The sequence below is a fragment of the Myotis nattereri genome (assembly GCF_964212035.1).
Source record: "Myotis nattereri genome assembly, chromosome: 14".
In the NCBI taxonomy this organism is placed as follows: domain Eukaryota; kingdom Metazoa; phylum Chordata; class Mammalia; order Chiroptera; family Vespertilionidae; genus Myotis; species Myotis nattereri.
In genome coordinates, this window is record NC_138089.1 from 16,644,584 (window position 1) to 16,671,773 (window position 27,190).

A 27,190-nucleotide genomic window follows, 5' to 3' on the forward strand; every position below is an offset into this window, starting at 1 on the left:
TGTAGCTCATTATTTTGATTTGTGTTTATATAAATATATACATGGTCAAACATCTTTCCATGAAGGGAATGGGGAGGCTTTTACATGTCTTTTTTTTCTCACGTGCCTGTTCTTATCTTTGCCCACTTATTGGGGACCATGTCTTGTATTTATTCAATATTCTTATATATTCAACACAGTGTTGGGCACTTGGACCCTCAATAACAGTTTGAACTTGACTGAGGTAATATATGGGCCACACAGAAAGACTTTAAAATAGTCCTTATTAGAGTGTAAGGTTCTAAAGGCAAACTGCCATCGCTAAAGACCTTCACTGTCAGCATGGGAAACACATGATGTCTCCTCCAGGGGTTTCTGTACATCACAACCTTATTTTGATACAATGAGAAATGAAGTTTGTCAAAGGGTAAGTTCTATGTTCCTTATATGTATTTTCATATGCATGTGTATTAAATTTCCAAAATAACATTATTCCTTGCCTAGATTATACCACTAACTCCTAACTGATCTTTCTAGCCCTTCTCCCCACCGATCCATTCCCCACACAGCTGCCACTGTGATCTTTCCAAAATGCAAATCAAAGATTCTTCTAGCTTAAAATCCGTGAATGGATCCCCAGGGCTTTCAGAATAAAGTAGGAACTCCTTTGTTTGCCATCAAAGACCCCTGCCTTCTTCTGCAATTGACCACAGTAGCATCATCCAACACGTATTACTCACAGAGCCCGTCAATCCACAATGGGTACCCCCAAACCTCCACCCCTTTCTACTATGGTGCATGCTCTTCCCTCTAGGACATCCTCCCATTTTTTCTCTATTTTGCTGCCTCATCCTCGCCCTTCAGGAACAACCCATTCAACTTTTGCTAGAAGCCTACGTGAACCTGCTCCTAACTGTGAGGGTTCTCTGGGCTTACCTCTATCTAACATACTTATTTCACTGTCTTCTAAGTGCTCGTCTAAGCCTGCCTCCAGAAGACTAAATTCTTCAGAGCAGAACCACATCTTACTCAATATCCAGCGTAAAGCCCGTGACACAGCATGGGCTCAAGAAACATCTATTCAACATAAAATTGTAGAGCAGCAATGCTGATATCACCATTGAGAAGGCACAGAAATGATTGGTCTTTTTCCAGATTGTCTCCAGTAGATAGGATATTACTGTGCACATGTTGTTGTTGAATTTGATGGCTGATACCTGGATTTGTGCCTCCAGAGCTGAATTATCTACCATGTCTAATGAGTCGCTGTCTGTAAAATGGTCCCAGGACGCTGTCATTAATATTTTCTTAACCTGAGGGAAAATACTGCCAAGCAGGAAAGATATTCAGTTCTGCAGAGAACATATAAAACATATTTAATAGAATAAGGGAAGTTAATCATTTCTGTGATTTCTTGGAGCATTGAGCACTTGGGGAGACCTTACTCCTCTCTTTTAAGGATTTTCTGACAAAGACATGGGCAGAAGAGGTGATTTTGTAGAGGCCAGAAGAAGAAAGAGCATGATTTCCTTTTTGTATGAGTATTTGTTGCGTGTCTTCAAATACACAGAGATTGATGCGAGATGAAAATATAGCACTTGTTTATGCAATAAATTTCCCAACATTTGCTGTGGAAGAGATGTGACCCTATTCCAGAGGTCACCAGAATGCAAACATCCTCTGGGAGCATTTTTAGGAGGAGAAAAGAAATGCCTGGGAAGAATAATTCTCATATTGTTCTCCACCAAATGCCTTTTTGGCTCCTACTGTCCCTCCCATTGCACTCAGAGTATGCTCTCCTACCCTCCTCTCTGCCAGGTCTTTCTCAGCGTTCTCATCCACTTCCCAGTCTTTTCACTCTTATTTCTAGGTCCCTCTTTTTGAGCCGTGACTTCATACAGGAATTCATTCATCATTCAGCAAGCATTTATTGAACATCTAATATGTGTCAAGCCCAAGGTGAAGAAGACAGACATGATTGTCTGCCTTATGGAGCTTATAGTCTGGTCAGAGCTCCGCTTTCTTATTCATAGATAGATAGCTGCATTCTCACCGTAACCTCACCTGGCAGAAGGGGCAAGGGAGCTCTTTAGGGCCTCTTTTATAAGGGCACTAATCCATATATGAGGGCTTCACCCTTACGACCTTAGCACCTCCCAAGGGCCCCACCTCCCAACACTACCACAGTGGGGAGTAAGTTTCAACATATGAATTTGTGGGGAGGGGGGGGATACTAACATTAAATCTGTGGTACTAGGCCATTATGACAAAAGCACCAAGAAAAGAATCTTTAAAAATAAATCTTGAGCAAAATGTTAACATTGTTAAATCTGAGTAGTGTAGATTTCAGAGTTTGACATATGTTTGAAATTTTTCATAATTAAATAAATTGTTTTTACTCACAGATATATATGTGTGTGTGTGTGTGTGTGTGTGTGTGTGTGTGTGTGTGTGTGTATTCAAATCTATTGTGCAATAATAATAAAGTATTAACATGGAGATTTTTTTAAAAAGGGACTAAAGATGTGTCTACCTCTGAAGCTGGGGGTGGAGTGGTAGAATCAGTGAAGGAAAGGCACAAAAATATTCTGTAGAGATAGTAAGGACCAGACTCTGCAAAGCTTTAAACCAATGCAGTGATTTTGGATTTTGCTCTAAAAGCTCACTCTGGATTGGATTAGAGGAACTCAGATTGGCTACAGGATAAACAAGGGAGAGATTCTGGAAGTACAGGCTAGGATGGTGGCAGTGGGTATGGAGCTGTGTCAGTATATTCAAGAGTTAAGGCTGGGACCCAATAATAGATCCCTAAATGTTTCCAGCATACCTTTCCTTAGAGAAACTACCAAGACCTCATATTCCTTATGTACTACGCTAAATTCCTATATCACCCCAAACTAGTTTTCTCTCTCCAATTTCCCAATTCACTCAGAGGTACCAACACTGTTTCATTCCCAGAATCTAGACTTTAAACTTCCTCATTCTTTCTCCAGACTAGTGTCCTCAATGGGATAGGAAATATGGTAAGCAGTGGCATCTGAGTTTGACTTCTTTTGGCTTCCATCTTTATTGGGGACTGTCTGATTTTCAGATCCAGTTTCAGAAGTTTTAGGGAAGCGCAGTTATTGGCTGGGTTAAGTCAGGTGACCATATCTGGACCAATCAACTGACACTGTGGGCTCATGTAGGAACATGGTAACTCCCAGAAAGCCATGTGGTTTGAGGAAGCTGTTCCAAGAACATGGGGAGGAAGGAGTTGTGGACAGACAGTCCCTTAGCTCTCTTCTACTGTGTCTTGAAGAGAGATTAGAATTGTTTCTTGAGAGTGACGAGGAGTAAATATAGGACAAACAGGTGGAGATGAAAAGAAAACAGATTTTGCCTCAACATGAGGAAAAAAACCTTTTAATAGTTAGAGCTGTTTGAAGATGAAATGTGGTCTTTGGAAGTAGTAAGTACACAGTTACTGATGGTAATCAAATATAGATTAGATAACCACATGGTGAGATGTGGAGAAAGCAGCCCCCAACACTTAGATGGGGATCGTTCTTCCAACACTAAGAGACACCCTGTGGAAAACAAACTACAATTAAACAACAGTATCTTAATACCTCTTCTAGTCCTTCTTCAGAGATATGCAAAAGCGTTCCCAACTGATAGCTTGTGTTTCTAACTTATGGTTTGAGCTTCCTACTTCAAGTGGAAGGTGAATCCTATAAAGAAAACTACTAAGAGCTCTTTTTGTACGTTTAAGTATGTTTTAAAAAAAGAAACATAAATTGTCCTAGTTTTCTAATACTAGTAAATATATTTTTGAACAAGCATTCTGTTTTCTGAGACAGAAACTTAAATTTTTCTGTCTTGCTATAAGGAAACGAGGTATGTATTCCAGGTTCTCCCCAAAGCGTGTATGCACCACGCACATGAAAGGAAACAATCCGATGCTCCTGGCAGGTGGAGAAAGAGCAAGGTGGAGGGCAAATACAGAGTAGGTCACAGCAGCTGTGTGGTTACTGTTATGGAAACTTTGAACAATGAGTGGCACTCAGTATTCGGGACTGACAGAGAGGCCTTTGGTAATTATGAGGGAGTGTCTTCTTTGTGTCAGATGCTCTGCTAGGTGCAGGTTAGAGTCAAATGGGGAAGACTGCATTCATCAGATCAAACAAGTGAGGATTAACTGTGAGCTGAGACCAGAGCTCTAATGAGAAGATTACAGTTGCTCTATTAAAACGAGTAATAAAGGAACTCGGCTAGAATGGCAAGGGAGCATCAGGGAAGACTTCCCAAGAGAGTGATGCTTCAGCCAAAATCTGAAGGTTGGGTATGATTTCACCAGGCCATGGGAGCGATAGAGAAGAGGAGACCATGGTCTGTACACAGGGGGAGCACAGCCTAGACAAACAGCCATATGATGGTAGGGAGTAGGACATATCCCAGGAATTGAGAGAAGGCCAGCGTTACTAGAGCCTAGTGAGTCAGGGGGAGAATAATGCAAGATGTGGTTGGAAAAATACATAGACGTTATTCTATGCAAAGCCTCAAAGGCCAGATTCTGGTCTTTCTCCCAAGTGCAATAGCTTCCAAGTGACATTGGAGGGTTTTAAACGAAGAATTGACTTGAATTGGATTAGAATTTTGGCCACAGTGTGGAGAACAGAAGTGAAGCCAGAATGAATGACTAGAAGGGGATCAATTAAGAGCTTTTGCTCCAGAAAACATGAAGCAAGATAGTTGCTTGGACTTTGGAAGTGGAAATAGAGATGGTGGGAAAGGTGGATTCCAAAGCACTGAGAGGAGCGCTGACAGGAAGTTTCCCGGCAGCCGTGAAGTTTCCGCTTCAGCTCCTTCCTCTGAGGCAGAGGTCGCTCAGCTGCAGCCGGGGGCCAAATCCTACCCTTTGCAGGATATGCTCTGTAAGTAAGATTTTATTGTAACACCGCCGTGCTCACTTACTTACTTATGTTTCATGTTGCTTTCACACTACAACAGCAGAGTTGAGTAGCTGCAACAGAGACCTTATGGCTTGGAAAGCCTAACATATGTATTTACTGTCTGGCTCTTTACGGAAGTACTTTGCCAAGCCAGGATTGTACTCTACTAGAAACACTGCCTCCATGCTATTCCAAGGTGCAGAAGTCCTTAATTCAGGGGTCCAGAAGACCATGAATGGGCTTCAGATGAACTCTGACCTCCTGAATTGGAAGTAAAACTTGGGTTTATGTACATGTTTCTGAAAAAAAGGTTTTACCAGCTTTTTCAAAGTATCTGTGAATTCTCCCCTGTCTGTTTCCTGGCCACAGATGTTTAAAACCCACATTTCTTTCAGGGAATAAGAAATGTGCACTGGTCCCAAACGATAAATAAATATCATTAAGTCTTTGCTAGAAATTGCTACATTCCTCATGTAAGACCTCCTGTTTAAGTATTGCACTGGGCTGGCTCCTCTGACCCTGGCCTTGTGATAGTGGGTTGTAATGAGAGCTATATATTAATTATTGTCATGGCTTAGATTTCTCAAAGAATTACTGTCCCAAATAAATATTTAAATGTATACATACTTGTAGACAGTTTTATTACAGGGGAATTCCTCCAAGGGAGCAAAGGGATAGTCTGACCAGCCCACAGCAGCCCTTGTGCATGGCTGTATTGTGTTGTTTCCCGATGGGTAGGATGCTCTCTCCATCTGACTCTGAGCTCTTTGATTCCCAGGCCTGACAAACAGGACTTTAGTGAACGTTTGTAGTATGTGTAGAGAGATGATTAAGCTGTCAGGCTCATATCATCTATTGTGTATATGTGTGTACACACACAATGTATGTTTAGGAATACATTAGTGAATTAACTAGTAAAATTGTCTTATAAACAAAATCTTGTTTTAAAATGAAGGAACTGGAACTATAGTTCATCTTAACGGAAGACGTTATCCCATTTATTAAAATATCTGACCCAGCTCTGACTCAGTTCATGCTTACTGTGGGATGAAAACAGTGTGGGATTCTTTTTTGGCCAAGATTTTTATATTAGGTCAATCTGACCATTGTGAAAATTCACAAGATAGTATGATTTTTTTCAACTGCATGATATTTTTCTATGTGGTATTTAATGGTGAACTCACTGTCTTGACTTTTGTGTAAAACACATCTGGTGCCAGGCCTCAGCATGTGAGGTGCGCTGGGAAGCCCTTTCCCCTCCCCCCCAGTTTCAAGAGGAGAGGCAGGATAGAGGGATGTCTGGGTCCAGAGAAGGAGGAGGAGGAGGAAGGACCTGAGCATGCTCAGACAGCAAGCTTTGACAGAAAGCTTGCTTTTATCCACCAAAGGAGCTAGAGCAAGCATGTCAAACTCAAAGGCTAACACGGGCCAAATAAACAAGGTTTAAGTTTATGTGGGCTGCAAAAAAACAAAAGCTTCAATTTTCATAGAAACATAGGTTTATTTCGATAGAGACATGCTGAATAAATGAGTAATTGTTAACATAAAATAATAGAACATTTTAATAAAAGTTAATATTCTCTTCTTGAACATTAACTTACCAGACACTGAATAACTGCACAAGTTAATAAGTGTAATGCAGTCCTAACCAGTTTGGCTCAGTGGATAGAGTGTCGGCCTATGGACTGAAAGGTTCTGGGTTCAATTGTGGTCAGGGGCACATGTCTGGGTTGCGGCTTCATCCCCAATAAGGGACATGCAGGAGGCAGCCAATCAATGATTCTCTCTCATCATTGATGTTTCTATCTCTCTCTCCCTCTCCCTTCCTCTCTGAAATCAATAAAAATATATTTAAAAAAAATAAGTGTAATGCAAATAAACCTATTTTTCTTGTTTTCTGAAAGCAATTTATTTCCTGTTGGGCACACCAAACAAGTCAGTCCAAGACTAATGATGTGGCAATCAGCTGCTAAAATATTCACTGCTAGTATTAGTGGAGAGAAATGGTGCACCTGCATGCATAAGGTGCATAAGGGAAATGAATGCAACATGATTATAGTAATCAGCCATTAGCAAACATTGTAGTTCCTTATTAATAACTAGAGGCCCATTGCATGAAATTCGTGCACTCGGGAGGGGGGTTCCCCCAGCCCAGCCTGCGCCCTCTCGCAGTCTAGGAGCCCTCGGGGGATGTCCAACTGACAGCTTAGGCCCGCTCCTTATGGGGAGTGGGCCTAAGCCTGCAATCAGACATCCTTAGCGCTGCCGTAGAGGTGGGAGAGGCTTCTGGCTGAGTGGTGCTCCCCCTATGGGAGCACACTAACCATCAGGGGGCAGCTCCTGCATTGAGCGTCTGCCCCCTGGTGGTCAGTGTATGTCATAGCAACTGGTCGTTCCAACATTTGGTCAATTTGCATATTAGCCTTTTATTATATAGAATTATAACAGGATATTGTAAAAATTAAGTTACGCAATTTTTATTAAAACATTTCTTACATACCGTTATATTGGCTGGGCCGCATAAATATTCGTTGTGGGCCACGAGTTTGACATGCTTGGGCTAGAGGTTTTCACACCAGGTGGATGGAGTCTGTCCTTGGGTAAAAGATTATAGTTGGGGTTGAGAAAAGCAACCAAAACAGAGTATTAGTATCCGGTACAAAGACAAGGCAAGTATGGAAATGGTGGGACAAAGAGCTAGAACAGATTCTGGACATGGGTAATCAGGGTAAGAAACAGGCCCAGGAAATGGCTCAGAACTACAGCCAAGACCAGCATGCCTGAGTGAGCCCGAGATGGAACTCCCCTGCATTAGATGTTCACTGCTTGCTGTGGGGAAGTCATGGAGGTTTGAAGGCACTGACTGGCAATCAAGGCAGTGGGTCAGCATTAAGTATCACATTAAAATGTAAACATGTAAGATACAGGTACTAGGCCATACATTTCTGCTTTTTAATAAGTCGCCAAAAAGAGATGCTCTTGAAAAAGAAAAATTATTAAACATACATAAAGTAAAATAAAAACAATGTCACCATGAGAAAATGGTCTAGCGGCTAGCCTGACGCAGCATCTCTCAAGGTGTGGTCTGTGGACTCCTGATACCAAGAGATGTAACAGTTCCAGATGCACACACGTGGGTGGTGCTGTATACTCTGTCCTCCCTCAGGAGAGCCAGTGCCTTAAAGGCTCTCAAAAGTCCTGCAAGAAAAAGTCCTGGTTGATTTTGTTTAGCTGATAGTTTTCATATTTTATAGTTAACATGGAAACCTTTTTTTCTTCAAAATATACTTTGTGCTTTCTTGGTTAAAAAGCCAAACAAATGAGTTGCTTTGATCAAAATTTTTGAATGGTATAAATACTTCTAAATATTAAGTTAAAATATCACTTATCAAGAGCATTATGCAATCATTTTTACAAGATAAAATCAGAGGCACCTTACACCAGAAGACGCACACACCATATAGTATGACTCCAAATACTGAGGCAATAAAACACTAGAGTCATACATCTGACTACAGGGGGAGAAAAATTAACTTTTGCATAACAAAAACAAAGTAAATGAACATAAATTACAAGGTAAAAGAAAGAGGTAAAAATGATAAAAGGGGCAAAAGATATGAACTGACAAAATATGTATATAGACAGATATAAAATACCACATGCATATACATAAGTAGTAATATAAAAGAGTCACCTCCACTTATGATGCTCATAATGAAAACAAGTGCAAATTAAAACTACTTTAAGATACCAGGTCTCATCTCTCATCTTAGAAAGCATTAAAAACTTGATGATATGTTCTTGTGACATGGCTATAAAGAAACCAACACTTCCATTCATTACTGGTGGGAACACAGATGTGAACAACCCCGATGGAGGGAATTTGTCTAACAAAACCAAGTATGTATTTACCTTTCTTCCAGGAATCCCACTTCTAGAAATTTACCTTGAAGATATATCTTCAAATATATATACAAAAATAGATATGCCCATGTTTATTCATGGCAACATTAATTGCAATTCTTTCAGTTAATTTGCAATAATGTAAAATATTGAAAACATGCCCAAACATAGGAGAATGGTGAAATAAGCGATAGCACACCCACACAGTGTAGTACTATGCAGCCATAAGCCATAAGAATGAGGAAGCTATGAACTAGTGTAAGTGATTTCCAGGATATGTTTTAAGTTATAAAAATGCAAAACATTAATTATAGTATGCCACCTTTTATGTAGGAAGGACAAGGAATAAAAAAATAGACATGTATCTGCTTATTTTTTGCAAGAAGAAACATAGAAAGGAAATTCCAGAACTAATGAAATTGATTACCTATGGAGTGATGGGTGTGATGGCAAGGAAGCGATGAGGGGTGGGAACAGACTGGAAAGATGGGTGAAATGTAAGTCTTACCTGAATATGCCTTTCTGTGTAGTTTGACTTTTGAACTGTTAATCTGTAACAATCTCAACAACAACACAAGTAATAAAAATCATTAAGGATGGAGAGAAAAACCTAAAACATGATACAAACAAAAGCTGATGACTCTATAGTATATTTCAAATGAATAATGCAGATGCTTCTCGACTTTCAGTGGGGTTATATCTGAAGTTGAAAAGATCCCAAGTCAAAAATGCATTTCATACACCTAACCTACCCAACATCATAGCTTAGCCTAGCCTACCTTAAACGTGCTCAAAACACTTCCAATAGCCTACAGTTGGGCAAAATCATCTAACACAGGAACACACGGTAGAGTATCAGTCATGATCGCATAGCTGACTGGGAGCTGCGACTCACTGCCACTGCCCAGCATCACAAGAGAAAATAATACCGCATGTTGCTAGCCTGAGAAAAGATCAAAATTCAGAGTGCAATTTCTACTGAACGCTTATTGCTTTCACACCATCGTAAAGTCAAAATTGTAAATCAAACTGTCGTAAATCAGGGACCATCTGTGTAACCACACAGAAGGGGGGCAGGGGCAGTAACTAGCCCAAGTAAATTTTGGACCTAGTATTTTGACTAAAGAATAAAAAGAACCATAAACAGAGAACCCTAGAGAGTAAGTTAGAGGTTTTCTGTTGGTTGTTTAATTTGTTTTGCTTGCTTAGCAATTCTGCAGTGACTTTTGGCGTGTTCTGTAGTTCAGAAAATAGTAAAAATGGTGCCGATAATGGGAGCCAGGTCTCCACAGTCAGGGAGGAGTTACAAATATGGAAGGAGGAGAGATGAGACAGACCTGTGGTTGTATCAGAATTGGAGAAATCAGCATGAGCCATATTACACATCAGGGACCATCATGAATACTTCCCTCTGTCCCTGTAGCACAGAAGCAGCTGTAGATGATACATAAGCAAGTGAACACTTTTACATTCCAATAAAAGTTTGTTTATGAGCACTGACATTTGAATTTTATGTAATTATCATGTGTCATGAAACATTATTATTTTAAAATTTTTCAACCATTTAAAAATGTAAAAACATCTGAACAACATAAACTAATGAACAAAAATAGATCCAGAGACATAGAAGCACCAAACAGACCATCAAACCTCAGAGGGATGGCAGGGGAGGGAAGCGGGGTTAGAGATCAACCAAAAGACATGTATGCATGCATATAAGCATAACCAGTGGACACAACAGGGGGTGAGGGCCTGTGCTGGGAGGCAGGAGCAGGCTGGGAGAGGTCAATTCGCAGGGGGGGGGGGGGGGGAGACGTACATAATACTTCACCAATAAAGAATTAATATAAAATAAAAATGTAAAGATGTAGAAGCCATTCTTGGTTTTCAGATTGGACAGACGAGGCAGTGGGCCAGACAGGCTTTGCCTGAGGGCCATCCTGTACCAACCTATCTAGACAAAGAAGTAGTGGTAGGTGATGGTTAGGTAGATAGACAGATCACAAGCTAGTGTGATAAAATGTTTAGTGGGGGAACCTGGGTGAAGGACTAAGGAGTTCTTTGTACTCTTACAACTTTTTGATAATTTTGAAAATATTTTTTAAAGATCCCTATACTTTTCATGGCTACTGCTAAGAAGGAAAAACATTAATCAAATCATTAGCCTAAGAAGTGAATGCCTTGCTTTTCATAACAGTCACACAACAACCCCACCGACAGTTTTTCCCATGTCCATGGAGCATGAGCAGTTGCTTCTGCCATTGGGTGGAGTTTCTAATTTGTCTCTGGGGGTATCATCATAGGACAACATTATTTTTCTCCTGTTCATCCTTGCTCTCCATCGTTCTTACTGAGTAATGAGGTCATTGGGCTGATAATTTGTGTGTGACCTTGTAATTTTCTCTAATGTAGGAATTTTTGGTCTACTATAATTAAATGGACTAAATAAAAGGTGCTTATCAGAAAATGCCCCGTTAGCTTGGAAGTCTGTGACAAATCCTTTCTGATGCCCTTAATGTGTTATTATGAAATTCAATTACACAGCTTGCTCACTTTGCTTATTTCACTAGCCATAATCTAGTAACAGCTGAGGTGTGCAGTTACTTAAAGTATCTTAAAATATTCCAAATAGGAAATGGATAATTTTTACATAAAGGTACTTTTTATACAAAAAGAGTAAATGGCTTGCAAGGAAAATCTCTACTTTATAGACTTGTAATCATTCTACCATCATTTATTGGTTTAATGTCAACAGAATCCAATTCTTATCTTGGTTTATCATTATAGATAAAGTCACACTATGATCTTCCTTGATAATGAGGATGGTGGTGATAATAGCTGAAATTTATTGAGTGCAACTCTGTACCCAGAGCCATGCTAAATGTTTCTCATCCATTTTTTAATTCAATCCTAACAACAAAAAAGCTGAGGTATTCTTATCTCCTTTTTATAGATGAGGCTTACGATGTTAAGTAATTTGGCCAAGCTCTTACGTTAGGAAAGATGGAGCCGGGATCGGCCTGGAGAACCATTGCTCTTAGTTATGGTTGGGACTAGCTCCCATTATAGATAACGGCTAAAGGAAGTACACGGAAAAAGTTGTTTAGTCATGATGACATGCTCCTGTTGAGAAGAATAAGGTAATCCACAGGGTCCTATATCAACGCGAGAAATAGAATTCATGCTGTAAAATCCTTCACATTCCTCTGCTTGCTCCCTTCTCTAAAGAAGTACAGGAACAAGTTTCGAGCTAAGAAGGGGTGAAGTAGAGTGCACAATGACTCACATCTTCTGCATGTCACCCCTCGCATCACACCCACCCAGGTGTCTACTAGAGGGAACAGGGCACTGGAAAAGAATGGAGGAGGAAGGAAAGTCAAGTGATTGGGAAATGAGGTTGGAGGCAGAGGGAGAGGGGCTGTAGGAGGTGCTCTGGAGTGGTTTTGTCCCCATGCCTAATGGGGAAACTGAAGTAGTGAGTCACTCCAGGGCCCGGCTCCCTCCCTCTCCCTTCCTTCACTCCCTGCTGCCTCAGAGCTCCAAATTAATGCAGACTGACTCCCACCACTGTGGCTGGTGCACATCGCTCCAAGACTAACTTCTGCTTTGAGTCACCATGTAGAGTGTTGTCATTCATGGCGTGTGACATGTGGCTTTGTCGGGCTTTCTTACCCTGAGGTTATAAGGAACTTTCTCTGCTGCATTTTTTCTGAGTTGTTGAAATAATGTTCTTATGTGAGAGAAACCGTGTTTAATAATAGTTTATTTAATAATAAACTTTTGAGAAGAATGCCCTCTTTATGTAGTTGATGTATTTATTGAACAACTACAGACAATACCTAATTCATGATGGTTCGACTTAATAATTTTCTGGCTTTACAGTGATATGAAAGCAAGAGCATAATAAATTACCTGAGATACTCAACACTTTACTATAAAACAGGCTTTGTGTTAGGTGATTTTGCCCTAATGTAGGCTAATCTAAGTGTTCTGAGCATGTTTAAGGTAGGCTGGGCTAAGCCATGATATGCGGTAGGTTAGGTCTATCAAATGCATTTTCAGCCTACAGTATTTTTACCTTATGATGGTTTATCAGGATGTAACCCCATGGTAAGTCAAGGAGCTCTGTAGTTAGTGAAGTGATTGACTCTACATTAACCAGTTTACAAAACTAAATATTAACTTTTGAACATCTTGTCTTTCTGAAATACGAACGAGGAAGATCCAGGGAATTGAAAATCCAGGGAAGGGTAAAAACTGCGTATGATATTACAGGTGTGTGTGTTCGTTGACTCTTCATTTCTTTTTAGGGACTGGTTAAACATGCTGAGCCCCCCCATCGTTCCTCCCAGTCGGCAGCCAGCAGAGCAGAATCAGGATTCTTCTGGAAGTTTGACTGCTCAAGGTGGGAATATGAAAAATGCTATGCATAAAAAAATAAAAATAATTAACTATAAATAGAGAAAATTGGTCACTTTGAATGAGATGCCACTTTTTTTATTAAATGCTGTACGCTTAGATTCCCACACCCAAAATCAGTTAGTTACCTGTGCCTCGTTTCATACAATGATGGGTTCTTTACAACTAAAAAGAACAAAGAGAAATTGTCCTCGTCCTTCTAAAGGTTACTCCAGGACAAAATATCGTTTAAGGAGGAAGAGCATGACTTTGGTGTCAAACTGCCCTTAATCTGAATTCCAGCTCTACCAATTCCCGCTGTGACCTTTACGATTTGGGTTACTGCATTTGTAAAGTCAGACTAATAACAGATAATGCCCACCTGAAAGTTTTCACGAAGATCAAATGAGGTAGATTGCACATGATCACTTACAACAGTCTGCCACATCCTATTATTGTAAAGCAGACTCATTCCAGTATCATTGAAATTCATGTTTTTTGTTGTTAAGATATAGTGGGGGTTGGAGGTTATTTTGGGGTGTGTTTTATTTTTTTTAATTTTAAAAAATTTTTCAGTTATATTGACATAAAGCAAATGTTGGCACAGAGCCAAGATAAGTAGCGTTAGTAATTGAAAAATTGGAAGGAAGCAGGAATGAAAATTCACCTGGGGTTCCCTTTGTTGGAGAGAGCTGTCAAGATGAACTTAGTTTCTGGTTGTGCGTAGGGAACATGGCTGTCAGCAGTGCAGAGAGGAGGAACAGAAAAGAATGTTTGGTGGAAACAGAGAGCTTGAGGTGGGGGGGTCGGGGGATCTCAAGTTCGTAATAGGAGTGACAACTTCAGAGCAGGACTCCCTGAGACAGTTTTCTGAGTTGGATTTTGAAGATTGAAGCTCTGTATCTGAGGCTAAAAAAAAATTTAAACCAATATAAATTTCTCTAACAAAGGTGCCAGTGTTTGGGGGGTGTTTTTTCTTAGTTGCCTCAGGGAGAAAGTGGAACATCCATTTTTCTTCAGATATGAATAATTCGGAGTGAAAGCTCATACATCTGGGTTGTACATTTGGGTCGCCCCAGGGATAGAGATGTCTCTGTGATTTACTATCTGAAATAGATTATGCCCCTCAAATTGAGAATCTTTTTAGAAGCGTACATTTATAATTACTTATGACAGAAAACTAGAATCTTGGCTGTCAGAGGAGACCTTGCTGTGAGGGAACAAATGCTGTGTTAAGTGTCCTAAATAAGACACAGGAACGGAGACCGTGGACCTTGAGCAGAGGCACCCACGAGGTGTGTTATGAGAAGCAGGTGAAGGGATGTTGTCAAGTCCCCGTTGCAAAGGGAGGTTTTGACAGCAGGAGCTCAATTACGTTTAAGGTAAACAGAACTTTCATGAGGACAAATGAACAAGTTAAACTCAGAGCATTATAAACATGTTCTGGTTAAAGTTAACCAGATCTGCCACCCCTTCTGCATATCACCCTAGATTTTTGTCAGCGGTCCCTTTCCCCTTTTCTGATATGTTTGGGTGGTTTGTAGCTAATTAAAACCATCAAAAACCAGTGTCTCTTATTTGGTTTATCTTTACATGTTATTGGCTTAGTTTTAAACAACATAGAACAGTTCATACTTACCAATCAGTGGTTCTCAACCTTCTGGCCCTTTAAATACAGTTCCTCATGTTGTGACCCAACCATAAAATTATTTTCGTTGCTACTTCATACTGTAATGTTGCTACTGTTATGAATCGTAATGTAAATATCTGATATGCAGGATGGTCTTAGGCGACCCCTGTGAAAGGGTCATTCGACCGCCAAAGGGGTCTTGACCCACAGGTTGAGAACCGCTGCAATTTATCGAGATAGTATTTTTATCTGTTCTTATAAAGAATGTGCTTGTCAAGGAAAAATAATGGGGTCCGTTATCCAGTTTATATCATCAGAAGGAGAAGGGAGGCACGGCTGTGGGCAGCCTGGGACTCTTTCTGGGTTTCTGTTCCACGATACCATTAATTTAGCACTTACTATGTGCCAGATGCGTGCTCAGTTGTTACTTTTAGTCCTGACAGCAACACCATGAGGAAGGCACTGCGTGTGTGTGTGTGTGTGTGTGTGTGCGTGTGCGCGTGTGTGTGTGTGTGTGCGTGTGTGTGTGCGTGTGTGTGTGTGTGTGTGCGTGTGTGTGTGTGTGTGCGTGTGTGTGTGTGTGTGTGCGTGTGTGTGTGCGTGTGTGTGTGTGTGCGTGTGTGTGTGTGTGCGTGTGCGTGTGTGTGTGTGTGTGTGCGTGTGTGTGTGCGTGTGTGTGTGTGTGTGCGTGTGCGTGTGTGTGTGTGTGTGCGTGTGTGTGTGCGTGTGTGTGTGTGCGTGTGTGTGTGTGCGTGTGTGTGTGTGTGTGTGCGTGTGTGTGTGTGTGTGCGTGTGTGCGTGTGTGCGTGTGTGTGTGTGTGTGTGCGTGTGTGTGTGTGTGTGTAGTTTTTCACAGCTAAGAAAACCGAGGCACAGTTTCTGAATGACCTGCCCCAGGTCACAGTCATTAGCGGAGCTGGGATGTGAATCCAAGCAGGTTGGTCCCAGAGCCCAGTCGTTGTTTTTATCCTCTTCTTTTAGTTTTGAACCAAGTAAATACATTACTTACTGTAAAATATGCACAAAGCCAGGAAGTGAAAGATTGTTCTTCTATTGATAATTGATAATCAATAGCAAAAGCAAATTAAAATATTTCAAGGGCTCAGTAGCTTAGCTCTTCAAGGAAAATAAAAACAACAGACTTCTGGTCACCTGTTTCAGCCCTGGACCTGCCTCCGCCTTGCCCCAGGCTTGTCAGAAGTGACAGGTGGCCACACTGTCTCCATGGGAGTGGCTAAGGGATGAGGTGACTGCTGACCACTTTTAGGGCAAGGCCAAGGGAATGAGGGGAAGAATGGAGGGCGAGACCGCTGGACTTGGACCACCAGGCCTGGTGTTTGCTGGCAGCCTACCTTCCTCAGTGCCCTTCTGGACCGTCTTACCTGAGGCAGTCCGTCGCTCTCACTTTGCTGTGCACACTTTCTTCACAGCCTTTTTACAGTTTCTAACTTGTTTACTGTTTGTTGTCTTTTTTCCCTAAGTAGCCTGTGAATTTTCAAGAGCAGAGACTTTGCCAGTTTTGCTCACTCCTGGGTCCCTAGTACCCTATGCTCTTTCTGGTATATGTCAGATATTCTGAATTTTCACTAGAAGGAATACAGGAAGGGAGAAAGGAAAGAAAAGAGGGAGAGAAATGTTCAACTTGTCATTTCTTATCATAGTCTTGAAAAACAAAGTAGGCTAATTCATTGAAATCTGACTTTCCATTTCCTCCCTAATTCTAATTTCTCAGTATATGAGGTTTATTTCTAAAATTCAACAATGAGAGCATTAAATTTAGAGCCATTAAAGCAGTTATAGCCTACATTATGTAATGGCTCTTGAACTTTATTTATAAGCAGTGAAAAACCTTTCTTTCAAATGAAATTTTATGTGGAATCCCAATATATAAGAGATAAAAGCAGAACTGCTTTGGCTAAAGGGGAAGTTAGGGTCTCAGAAACCTGCCCTGGGGCTCTGATGAACCAGTGAAAAACACTGATATAGCCCTAGCCCCTTTGGCTCCGTGGATAGAGCAGTCAGCCAATAAACTGAAGGGTCCCAGGTTTGATTCTGGTCAAGGGCACATGCAGGCTCAGTCCCCAGTAGGGGGCGTGCAGAAGGCAGCCAGTTAGTGATCCTCTCTCCATTGATGTCTCTGTCTCTCCCTCTCCCTTCCTCTCTGAAATCAATAAAAAATATATTTAAAAAACAAAACACAGATTTAGCCCATCCCCCTCAATTTGACCTTGCCTAAGGTCAAATGTCAGAGTGCAAGCAAGGATTAAGATCCAGGCTTCCTCCACATCACTGCCTTTCTGCAGAACCATTGCACTGGGAAGTGAAGTCGCTCTGAAGGCTGGGTTCACAGGGAACAGGGGTCTCCCATCTTCTGACTTGTAGGGCAAAAACACTAATAACTAAGGTTTATTTCATCTGCCTGTGACCCAGGCCCACGTGTGCACTTTAATCCTCATGTCAGCCTACTAGGTGTAGGTAGGTACCAGTATTGGCCCATACACATGGACACTGGGACTTAGAGCAAGGAAGGGCTCAGAGATGGAGAGGCTGAGATGCACTGTGCAGCTGGAGGCATAACTGCATTGACTAGTAATAGCAGGGGAAGTTGGCCTGACCAAGACAGAACTCTGGAGAACTTGCCCCTGGCTCCACAACAGTGAGTGCACCCATTACCTGGCCTTTGAGTCCCTACTTCATATGGTGCAAGTTTGTCAAGCCACAGTCTCTCTGGACCAGAATGTCTCAATGTATAAAAGCCACCCTAAGGTGAACAGCCTGGCTTCCAGCGGAGCGGCCAGCCCGCAGGAGCAGCCTGTGCTCGGGCCATTCAGCGGATGGAGGAGTGGACGGCTCTTCCCAGCACCTCCTGGACCACAGTGTGCTTGCGAATATCAGTTGCCGTGGGCAAGGTGCCCTGACACTTAACTAAAAATGTGTTTTCCTGAAGCTCCTCTGAAATGTAACAATGGAAAGGTAAGATTTCAGAACTCACTCAAGAAAACGACCAAACTGACCTTTTGAAAGTGAACCGAACTTTGCTTGAAATATAGTTGTCAATTTGTATTTGACATTTGTTTCTTTACAGATGTGACCCTTAAATTATTCATACTTACCAGCTCCAAAGTAGAATAAAAATGGCCTGTCTTCAGGCTTGCAGCCTCTCTTGCAGTTGACACAGATCTTGACCAAGAAAGGCATTCAGAAGGACTCTTGGAGTTGCCAGTCTCATAAAAATAACATTTTTATACCTTTTGCTTAGCAAAACCACATGGGATATTCCTTTATGAATACTTATTAATTCCACATGAGACATAAACAGGCAACAGATGCTTATTTTATAGATGTAATATCTAAATTCCTAGTAAGGAACTTAGAGAAATCTCATGGCTCCTCACAGCCAGCAGAGAGGGGAATCTGGCCGCCCACTTGGGCTCTGATGGAGGACTACTTTCACACTTACCTAGTATTGAGTCCCATGTCATGCCGCACGATTATTTCACACTTACCAAGTGCTGAGTCCACAGCAGTCTTCTAAAATCCCCTGTATTCGTTACCTCACCAGACATTCTGTTTCATCAAACAACTATGCACCCTCAGTGGCACCGAGGATACAGTAAACACCCCATAAATATTTGATGAGTGGACGAGTGAGTCTTCTTCCCTAGAAACAGGAGGAGGATTTGGTCTACTCTGGATTGTCCTTATATCTTGAAGATTTATTTAAGATGTAAAGGAGACCTTCTCCCAGGAAAATCAGTACTGATAATTAATAGTAATAACAGCTCGGCCGGCGTGGCTGTGGTTGAGCATCGACCTTTGAACCAGGAGGTCACAGTTGGATTCCTGGTAAGAGCACATGTCTGGGTTGTGTAGGCTAAATCCCCAGTAGGAGGCAAGCAATCAATGATTCTCTCTCATCATTGATGTTTCTCTCTCTCCCTCTCCCTTCCTCTCTGAAATCAATAAAAGTGTATTTATTTTTAAAAAGTAGTAATAGAAGTCAGCCTTAGTAAAGCACCCACCATGGGCCAGCACTGGGTGGAGTTTTCCTGTGTATTTCCTCACAACCACTGGGCCCAGCACTCCCAGGCATGGGGCTCTGTCGAGTCCCCACCTCACCGGTGAGGTTATGGTCACAGCCTGGGTCAGACCCACTGAATGTGGAGCCAGACGCCGACCAGGCCAGTCCGCACCCTGAGCCCCTGCACGGTGATAGGACCACAGAACTCCCACTGAGGTCAATGAGAACTGTACGGCTGAAATGGCCGCTGCAATTTCTTTCTTTCTTTTCTTTATTGATTAAGGTATCACATATGTGTCCTTATCCCCCTTTTGCCCCGCCCCCTCCACTCCTGTTCATACCCTCACCCCACTGCAATTCTTTTAATTTAGGAAGTTCTTTTTCTTGAAGCTTTCTGGGTTTTTAAAAAGAAAGTATTTTTTTTTTTTTGGTATTCTCCTTATCCATAGAGCCCCCACCTCAACTCAGCTTGTAAAGTGCTTCCTTAGTATTTATGACATTCTTAATCCGGAATCCCTGCCCCTCCCCTGTGAGGTAAGTGCCACCCTTTGTTCTCTGACTAACCTTGGGGCGCAGAGATGTTTTCTCTTGTGCAGCTATGCAGGGCCCCAGGGTGTCTCCTCTGCATAGACGTGATTGGGAGGTGGGGGAATCAACACCACCATTAAGTAAAGAGATGCCTTCCCCCACCCCCAGCTCTGGAGCGGACCCTCCAGCAGAGAGGTGAACACATTGCTGGTGTCTGAGGGCTCTCCCTTATTCCAGAACCACACCCCACCACTTATCCACCCACACTCGCCCAGGGGTGGGGCCCAGCATGTGGTCCAGCGCCCCTTTCTGGGACTGGGTGCATTTCCACCAGCTGCAGTGCGGCACCTTGCTGAAGCCAGACCCCTGAGAAGTGCTGGGCTCTGAGGCTTCCCAGCTCATTAGCCAGGCAGGGACCTTCCTTCATGTGAGACAAAAAGGCATTCAGAGTCGAAAGCCACACGATTGTTTTATGGAGGTTTTCCAGCTTTCTCGAGACATAATGGACATATGACATTGTGTAAGTTTAAGGTGCGCAACGTGATGATTTGATATACTGTGCGCATTTACAAGTGGAAACTACCCAGAAAGAATGAAATTGCAGTTAACTCCTAATTAATCATCTGAATCCTCAACATGTCACTTTAAATGGCACTTTCCAAGTAAAATACTGCCACCGGTGTTTACAAAGGGGCGATGCACTTATTTCCCAAATGCAACCTGAACTGTAATCATAGCATGTTATTTGCCTTCCGAAAAACAATATAGCTTTCTAGAAGAAGTATCTTTTCACTCTTCTCATTCCATTGTTGATCATTAATCTTTCCCATTGAGAGTATGTATCTGCTGAAAACCAAACTTCAGCAGTTCTCAGTGGACTTCCTCCGGCTTTCGTGCACGTTAATTTTGCCCTCTTGTGAGATATGCTGGTGGTAGAGTTTGCGAGCACCTGGTTCTCAGGAGAATCTTATCTAAAATGTCATTTTATTGCTCCTAAGGCTGACTGTTCCCTATGGTGATCCCTCCCCATTGAATTGTTTAAATAATAGTGTATTAGTATGCACATGAAAATAGTCAATCTGTTCTCAAGATCTATAGGAGAGAAAATGCATTAACTTTTTTTAAAATTCTAGATGGCAGCGTCAGAAAATCGAAAATCAAGTACAGTGTCTTGATTCAGAGATTTTAAATCTGATAAAGTAGTGCCACATCATTTATTTTTAAGCTTGAAGACTTAGCTTGTGCACATAGGTTTTCTATTATTTCAGTTAAAATGCATTAACTATAGGTAATTAAACACTTGTATTAATTGACTTTCAAAGGGTGACCTGAAGGGATTGTTCACCCGTTCAGCTCTGAGGGGAGGGCCGGTAACGATGCTTTGTTCGTCTGGCTCCATTGGTCTTTCTCCAGTTATTGCTGTTAACCAATTTCAACGTGGGTGAAGCTGAAAGTTTGTAAATAGATTATTATCTGAAAGGCAATTTTATTTCACTAGAAATGGCTTTATTGTGTGCAGAAGAGTAAAAATGTAATTTGGATCCCTGACCAGATGCTCTTAGTCTGGTAGGAGAGAATGGCTTTATTTGTTAATTTGTCCTTTTAGAGCTTCTGCAGCCATCTTTAAATAGAGCAATATCACATTTGGGGGGAAAAACAAACTCTGCACTATCCAAGAATAGAATTGAAATTACCCCATCCCCAAGCACAATAATTACCTTTCAAAATGTTTCCCATTGCTTGATATCATAGTGGCAATTGCTTAATGATATTATAATTTCATTACATAGGGATTACAATGGCAAAATGATGTAAGTTGGAGGCTTTGAAAATTAAGTTGTAATGAAAACAAAACCCTTTATGTACATTTAAAGCACTTATTTCCATGTAAAATTATACATAAGGTCACCCAATTTTGTATGAATGCCAGTGTTGGTAGAGTTTAAAATTCATCCATTTAGGCTTTAGTACTAAACCCCACAAAACCTGCCTTAATCGCATGGTTATCATGCATGAGGTCCCAGTTCTATAGAGATCTGTACGGGACGAGCGCATTTCTGCAGCAGTTACTGCTGCCGTCTGTCTGTCCGTCCGTCTGTCTGCGTTTTGTAGGGGGCCCCTCCTGAGGGTTGGATCCACTCCATCCCTTGGCAAGCGGGCGATAAGACCCAGGGCTCATTACAACCCTTGCTGACATCTTGAAAAACTCCTGACTGGTTATAAAAAGCATTGTTTTCTAAGTAAATAGCATCAGCTTAAAACTTTATCTTTTGGGAAAGTACAGGCACAGATGCTCTAAGTAACGAAATAGCTTATAACTCCTATGTGCCCGACATCAGAATCTCCCCGATGTGTTGATGACACAAAACAAGACATCCGATATAGATCTCCGAGCTAGTGTGACTCATAATCCGCGATATGTGGTTTTAGCATTACACTTGATGGAAAAATTAATTTTACTTTTTGAAAAATATGTGATTGTTGGTGTAAGAACTGTTTTTATTTTCTAGTTGGGGGGATCTTCATTTTTCATTCAAATCAACTGCTTTTTTCTTTTGAAAAATCAAAAAGATAATGTTTGGGGTGGGGAATAAGGTATAGATGAACATATTCCACTCGTGTCTAACTCCAGTATCTTAAGTTTCCCATGGGGACTGTAACAGTATTTACTGAGTGCTTACTGAGTGTGATGAGTGTGACTTTATTGAGTTCTCACATGCACGATCGCAGGCACTGTCACTACCCTTATGGTACCCGTGAGGCTCAGCGTAGTGACTTTCCGAGTGTCCCAGAGCCCGGAAGTGGTAGAAATGGGATTTGGACCAGGTCTGTCCCACTCCATTGGCTGAATGTCACACTGCCTGTGTCCATGAGCCCTTTTCTCGTACTTGAAGCTTTACCAGTGCTCCTGTTTTGAGTTAAAGCCTATAGTTCATGATTTGTTTGATTGCTATTATCCTTAGTAGTAAAGGTAATGATCATTATTGAACATTGCTGAGTGCACTGTGCGATGCCTGGCACCCAGTGTCCAGTTGTCTGCTGCCACGCCCTGTGAGAGAGGCACCGTTATTCCCATTTCATAAATGAGCAAACAAAGGTCTTATGAGGTGAAATGGCTGTAAGCAGCCTAAGGTGATCCGGGCAGGAAGCCGCGCGCTCCCATCCCGCCCAGGTTTGGTGGCTTCTACAGCCCCGGGTGCTCCTCACCGCTCTGCAGTTGTGCCTCCCAGTCTAACTCCTTGTTTACTTGTAGTAGCTGCTTTTGTTTTGTGTGTGTGTCACCTCTACAACTGGACTGCTCAGCCACATCACAGGCACACCGTAGTTCCTCTTGATAAACTGGCTTGGTTCTGTTCTCTGAAGTAGCCCAAATATCAAAGAGGTGACGGGTTGAATATGTGAAAGTAAACAACGTGCCCACTCTCCTTTGATGTACAGAAGTGACTTAACGGGGGTCCTTTTCGATATAAAACAACCACTTGAAAAGCATTCCCAACCTCTGCTATGTAGAGGAAGCAGGTGGAGGCAGCTGCACCCTGGGCATCACACTTAAAGTGACAACAGAAAGCAAAGGACAGGCAGCCTGCTTCTCCGCACTCCTGTTCTCAGTAAGAAACTGCAGGGTGCTCAGGTCAGCTGCCACTGTGATGTGGCTGTTAGCTATAGCCTGTCGCAATGCACGGACATAAGCCAGTGCAGCTAAGAGTCATAGAAACTCATCAGAGGCACCCCAGGGATCACTGGATCCTGTCCCCTGTCGTAGGCAAGGTTCAGCTACGAAATCGCACACAAATGGTTGCCCCACCCCGTGGTTGGCAAACCGGCTCGCGAGCCACATGCGGCTCTTTGGCCCCTTGAGTGTGGCTCTTCCTAAGCCTTAGGAGTACCCTAATTAAGCTAATAACAATGTACCTACCTATATAGTTGAAGTTTAAAAAATTTGGCTCTCAAAAGAAATTTCAGTCATTGTACTGTTGATATTTGGCTCTGTTGACTAATGAGTTTGCCGACCACTGGCCCAGCCCCTGCTTTACCTGCCCCAGGGTCCACGTTCCATTCCCTGGTCGCTCAGATGTTTAGAAAATTCTTCCTCCTGCTGAGCCAAAGTCTGTCCCTGGCCACCCTATTGCTTTCTCCTGGAACCACACAGAATCTTCCTTTCTCACTCATTTGCCACCTTTACATACTTGAAGCCAGAGGCCGCTGTCACCTCCATTGAGCTGTGTCTTTTCTGGATGTAGTAAGTCACGTTCCCTCGGGCTCACTGAGCTGTTCGCCTCTGCTCTCCCACGTGGACGCACTCATCTTTGTCAGTGGTTTTGAAATATGACAAATCAAATTTCTTTTGTTTCCAAACCTGATTTTTTTAAATGTAGGACACCTTCACAATTTGTTCACTCTCTTTCATGTTTAAATTCCTCTAATAGCTCCCAACTGAGTTGAGCTACACCACCTTCTTAATAAAACAGCAAGCTAGTATGGTCGAAAGAATACCTAACTGAGAGTCTAGAAACCCAGGTTCATCCCTGAGTCTGCCTCTAACCAACCAAGTGACCCCAGATGAGCTATTTAACTTTGCGGACCCTGGTTCCTCATCTGTAAATTGGGCACGAAAAGTCCTGTCTATTTCACAGGACAGTAGGGTCAAATAAGCTCCTGCATGAGAAGTTGCTCTCCACACCAGTGAGGGCCCTGCCAGACGTTAGTGAGCAGGGCAGACACGATCATTCCTCTGTTAGACTCCACTCTAAGGACTGCCAGACTACATGCACTAGAGCAGCGGTTCTCAACCTGTGGGTCGCGACCCCTTTGGCGGTCGAAGGACCCTTTCACAGGGGTCGCCTAAGACCATCCTGCATATCAGATATTTACATTACGATTCATAACAGTAGCAACATTACAGTTATGAAGTAGCAACGAAAATAGTTTTATGGTTGAGTCACAACATGAGGAACTGTATTTAAAGGGCCAGAAGGTTGAGAACCACTGCACTAGAGGGTCTGCTGATTGTGTTCTCCCCACCCAGCCCTGAGTCACTTCACACTTCCGATGGCCTGGTTCTCCTATCACCACGTCCCCAACACCTAGCTCGGTGCCTGGTGCAGGGAAAAATCACGTTGAGTGTTTGGGATGGTTAGCAGGAGGATGGGCAGAGGAATGGCTGTGGTGCTGTTCCAGGCCCGCACTTCACCATCTTGGTTCCACTTCCTGGCGCTTAAGTCCATCCTGTCACTGTCCCAACAAGGTCCATGCACCAGCTTGATCTGATTTCAGGAGGAGAGGGGGTATGAAGTCCCACCATTACCACCACCTTCCCTTAATCAGGACAATGACACTTAAGCTTACGGGCTTTGCTTCACAAACATTTATTCATCCCTTCAAAAAGCATTCAGTTTTTATTGAGCCTCTATTGCATGCCAGCCCTGTCCTATGCCCGCCACCTTCCAAATCTGCCCCTGGTAAGCCCGTGACCCAAAAGTTTAGTTCTTAGTAGCCTATGGCAAGGAAGACAGAGGAATGTTGCCTTAATCGCCCTTCCTATCTGAGCCTGCTCTGGTTTTCTCCAGCTCAGGGAAGTAGATCTTACCTCCCAGCTTCTGAATTTCTGTTAGGTGGATTTGCAGAAGTACCTAGGAGGCACTCGCTGATGATGGTGTCAGGTGCCCAAGTACGTAGCACAACATTGGGCACAGAAAAGGTGCACAGGAATCGTCTAGTAAAACAGGTTTCTTCATCCCATGCCATTTGTTGGAAATCAACCAAACCTTGCTAATAACTTAGGCAGTAGCGGTTCTCTTCATGCGAACCATCCAAATGGCTGCCACAACAGCAACAACAAAAAATGCCTCCAGCCACGTTCATTATTCCCAGCGAAGTTCACATACTTCCCAACACTAATAAAATTACAGGTCACCTGACATTGTGTTTTCCGTATGCCTTCTATGTTTTATATATCCTATTTATATTTCTAAATATTTTTTTAATTTTATTGAATTTATGGGGGTGACATTGGTTAATAAAAGTATATATGTTTCAGATGAACAATTCTATAATACATCGTCTTGTATATTGTATTGTGTGTTCTAAACATTTTATCCTAATTCATGCTAATTTGGTAGTCTTTTTAGGCTGTATGAATGGGGATTGAGTTTTTTATTGTGTCATTCAATTCACACTTTTGCATTTGCACAGCTCTGGCCCCTGAAGAAGCCTAAAACTATGACGGAGGCTTTGAATCCTACTGGTCTCCCTAACCCTGATTAGCATACCCTTAGTCCTTTGGCCACTCCTTCCCCCTCCCTGCCAGTTCTCCACACTGGGTTTTCCTTCTCCTTCCCACCAAAACTGGCCTGTGATCGCTGCCTCTTCCCTGTCTTGCACTGCATCGTCTCATCACGTCTGCAGCGCTCCTCCATTCAGCACATCTACCCACAGAAGGAAAGTCCCCAGGGAGAGATGGCAATTCCTGTTTCCTTGCTCTTCTGATGTTGCAGTTGAGGAATTTGGGGCTAGGCCAGCAGCTAACATGTCTGTGGTTCCCCTTCCCACAGGTGAAGAAGACCTGAGTGTGGAAGAGGACGAGGAAGTGCTGACTCTTCTGTATGACCCATGTCTGAACTGTTACTTTGATCCCCAGACTGGGAAATACTACGAGTTGGTGTAACCCCTCCTTCCAGGGCAAAGAATGGCCACCCCCAGGCCAAGCAGGACAGCAGTTCTGACTCTGTGGCCACCACAGTGTGTGTGTCAGGCAGGCCCACAGAATCAGAAGTAACTGAGAGAAGTGAATTTCTTTTGTAAATAATGTTCGATGTTAAGAATAACTACATTCTTTTTGTAGATGTGTGTGTCTTTTTGGAACTGTGAAGGAATTAATACACAGGCAAGATTTTAGGGCTTTGAGTTGGTTCTTATTTTTGGTTTTCATTTACATATAATTTTTTTCATATAATTTTATGTAAAAATTAAGAGTTATTAATTCAAATACTTTGCAGTGTTAATCTGTAAATGATGGCTGGGTATATAGAAAATGTATTCTTTAAACAATATCTGGGTACCTTTTATTTTATTACCAATTTGTATTAAAAATAAAGTATGATGATCAGAAGAATACCTTTTAAACTGCTCCTTTTTATGTATCCCACTTTCTTTACCAGAATATTCCTAAGTAATATTTACCTTTTCTTAGACGCTTAGAAAAGGAAATGTGCACTGGTCAGACTTTATGGTCACATTTTATTGGCACTGGCCCCACTATTTTCATTTCATTATAGTTCATCCAGAGTTTGCCGAGATCACAACATTGTTAATCACTTAAGCTGCTTAGCACTGTGCTTTGCTTTGCTGCCTTTTTTTTTTTTTTTTTTTTTTTACCAATTACCTCTGAATTTGAATAATATGATTTAAACCTAGCTCCATGGGTCCAGATTTTACAAGAAGTCAGCCGTTTGAGCACCCCAGACGCCTCACCACTTCCGTGACTTGGGCCCAGAGAAATCGGGGAGGCTTTCTTTGGTCTTCAAGGTTATGTCCCTGTAACTCCCTGCTGCATCGCAGGGAGAACTTGTCTGCTTCCTGAATTTGAGTGGATGGCCTTGAAGTGTGTGCCAAGCATATTGATGTTGAGCTCAAGGAAGTACTTCTTATATTAGCAGGCACATGTTGTTATTTAATAAGGATTTTTTAAAAATATATTTTATTGCTTTTTTTACAGAGAGGAAGGGAGAGGGAGAGGGATAGAGAGTTAGAAACATCAATGAGAGAGAAAGATCGATTCAGCTGCCTCTTGCACGCGCC

At 42.2% G+C, this 27,190-nt stretch overlaps 1 protein-coding gene across 1 annotated transcript in view; it reads left to right on the plus strand.

Annotated features, from left to right (window-relative positions):
* Positions 1 to 26,499, plus strand: part of LOC308530127 (protein CFAP20DC-like) — a gene marked incomplete at its 5' end in the record, with an annotated part of 119,378 nt that extends 92,879 nt beyond the window's left edge. Inside the window, 2 exons of the mRNA XM_081106608.1 lie at positions 13,127 to 13,221; positions 25,945 to 26,499. Coding sequence (XP_080962734.1) covers positions 13,127 to 13,221; positions 25,945 to 26,057 — 208 coding nt within the window. The 3' untranslated portion in view covers positions 26,058 to 26,499. The remainder of the gene's footprint in view (positions 1 to 13,126; positions 13,222 to 25,944) is intronic.
* Between the last annotated feature and the right edge of the window lie 691 nt (positions 26,500 to 27,190).